The 1,057-nt window shown below is 39.5% G+C and overlaps 2 protein-coding genes across 2 annotated transcripts in view; one reads left to right on the top strand and one right to left on the bottom strand.

Annotated features, from left to right (window-relative positions):
• LOC106872908 (papilin) overlaps positions 1 to 1,057 on the bottom strand; it is a 151,893-nt gene that overhangs the window by 8,097 nt on the left and 142,739 nt on the right. The gene's annotated exons all lie outside the window — the stretch shown is intronic.
• Positions 253 to 1,057, top strand: part of LOC106876353 (uncharacterized) — a 4,248-nt gene continuing 3,443 nt past the window's right edge. Inside the window, exon 1 of the mRNA XM_014924852.2 lies at positions 253 to 446. Coding sequence (XP_014780338.1) covers positions 387 to 446 — 60 coding nt within the window. The 5' untranslated portion in view covers positions 253 to 386. The remainder of the gene's footprint in view (positions 447 to 1,057) is intronic.

Raw genomic sequence — 1,057 nt, forward strand, 5'->3', positions numbered from 1 at the left:
AACTTTAGGTTTCGGCCAGTATAGGCCCAGCCATGTCTAACTTAATAGCACCACCTATATATATATATTCTTTCATTCGTTGCAGCCATGCCGCTGCGGTCATACTGGAGCACCACCGTGTGTCTCTCACACACACACACGTACGCACACACACGCACATACAGACACGCGCACGCAGGTATACAAAACGGAAACATATTAACAAACGAAACGATCTATGTCAAATGAAAACCATTTCGTAATTTGCAAGCAACTGGCTTGTTTCTGTTACTCATAATAGTTCTGGTCGATTCGGAGTGATATTGATACGTCGAGAGACATTTAAATATATATAAATATATATATATAAATAAATAGGTAGATAAATTATTTAAGAGTATATCACAATGGTAACCAAAGAAGAAATCGAGGAGAAGTTGAAGGATGAACTTAAAACTACCCATTTAGTAAGTCATATTTTTATTTCACGCTGATTTTAATTCACTAAGTTCCGGCACTCGCATCGTGTTCTGTTATATTCGGTGTTCAGTTTCTGGTGCAATTATACTTCATTATTTCGTTTTTGGGATTTTAAGGCACGATTTGGATTTTTTTGGTTGTCAAGCGATGTTGCGGGGGGGGGGGGACAAACACAGACACACAAACATATACACACATACATATATATATATATATACATATATACGACGGGCTTCTTTCAGTTTCCGTCTACCAAATCCACTCACAAGGCTTTGATCGCCCCGAGGCTATAGTAGAGGACACTTGCCCAAGGTGCCACGCAGTGGGACTGAACCCGGAACCGTGTGGTTGGTAAGCAAGCTACTTACCACACAGCCTATAGAAAAACTGTGGATTTATGGCTAAACGACAATAAATTCTACTCTGATCTATTTTTACGAAGTGATGAATTATGTAAAGTAGTGATTACTTCAAACACCGGTCACATTTTGTAGCGGATGCGAAATTGTCAATTACACCGATCTATCAAAGGAGAGGTTTTAATTGTCTTGTTTTGTTTTTGCCTAAGCAGAACAACAGTATTTTGGGGGGGGGGGGG

This window comes from Octopus bimaculoides, chromosome 30 (genome assembly GCF_001194135.2).
Source record: "Octopus bimaculoides isolate UCB-OBI-ISO-001 chromosome 30, ASM119413v2, whole genome shotgun sequence".
Classification (NCBI taxonomy): domain Eukaryota; kingdom Metazoa; phylum Mollusca; class Cephalopoda; order Octopoda; family Octopodidae; genus Octopus; species Octopus bimaculoides.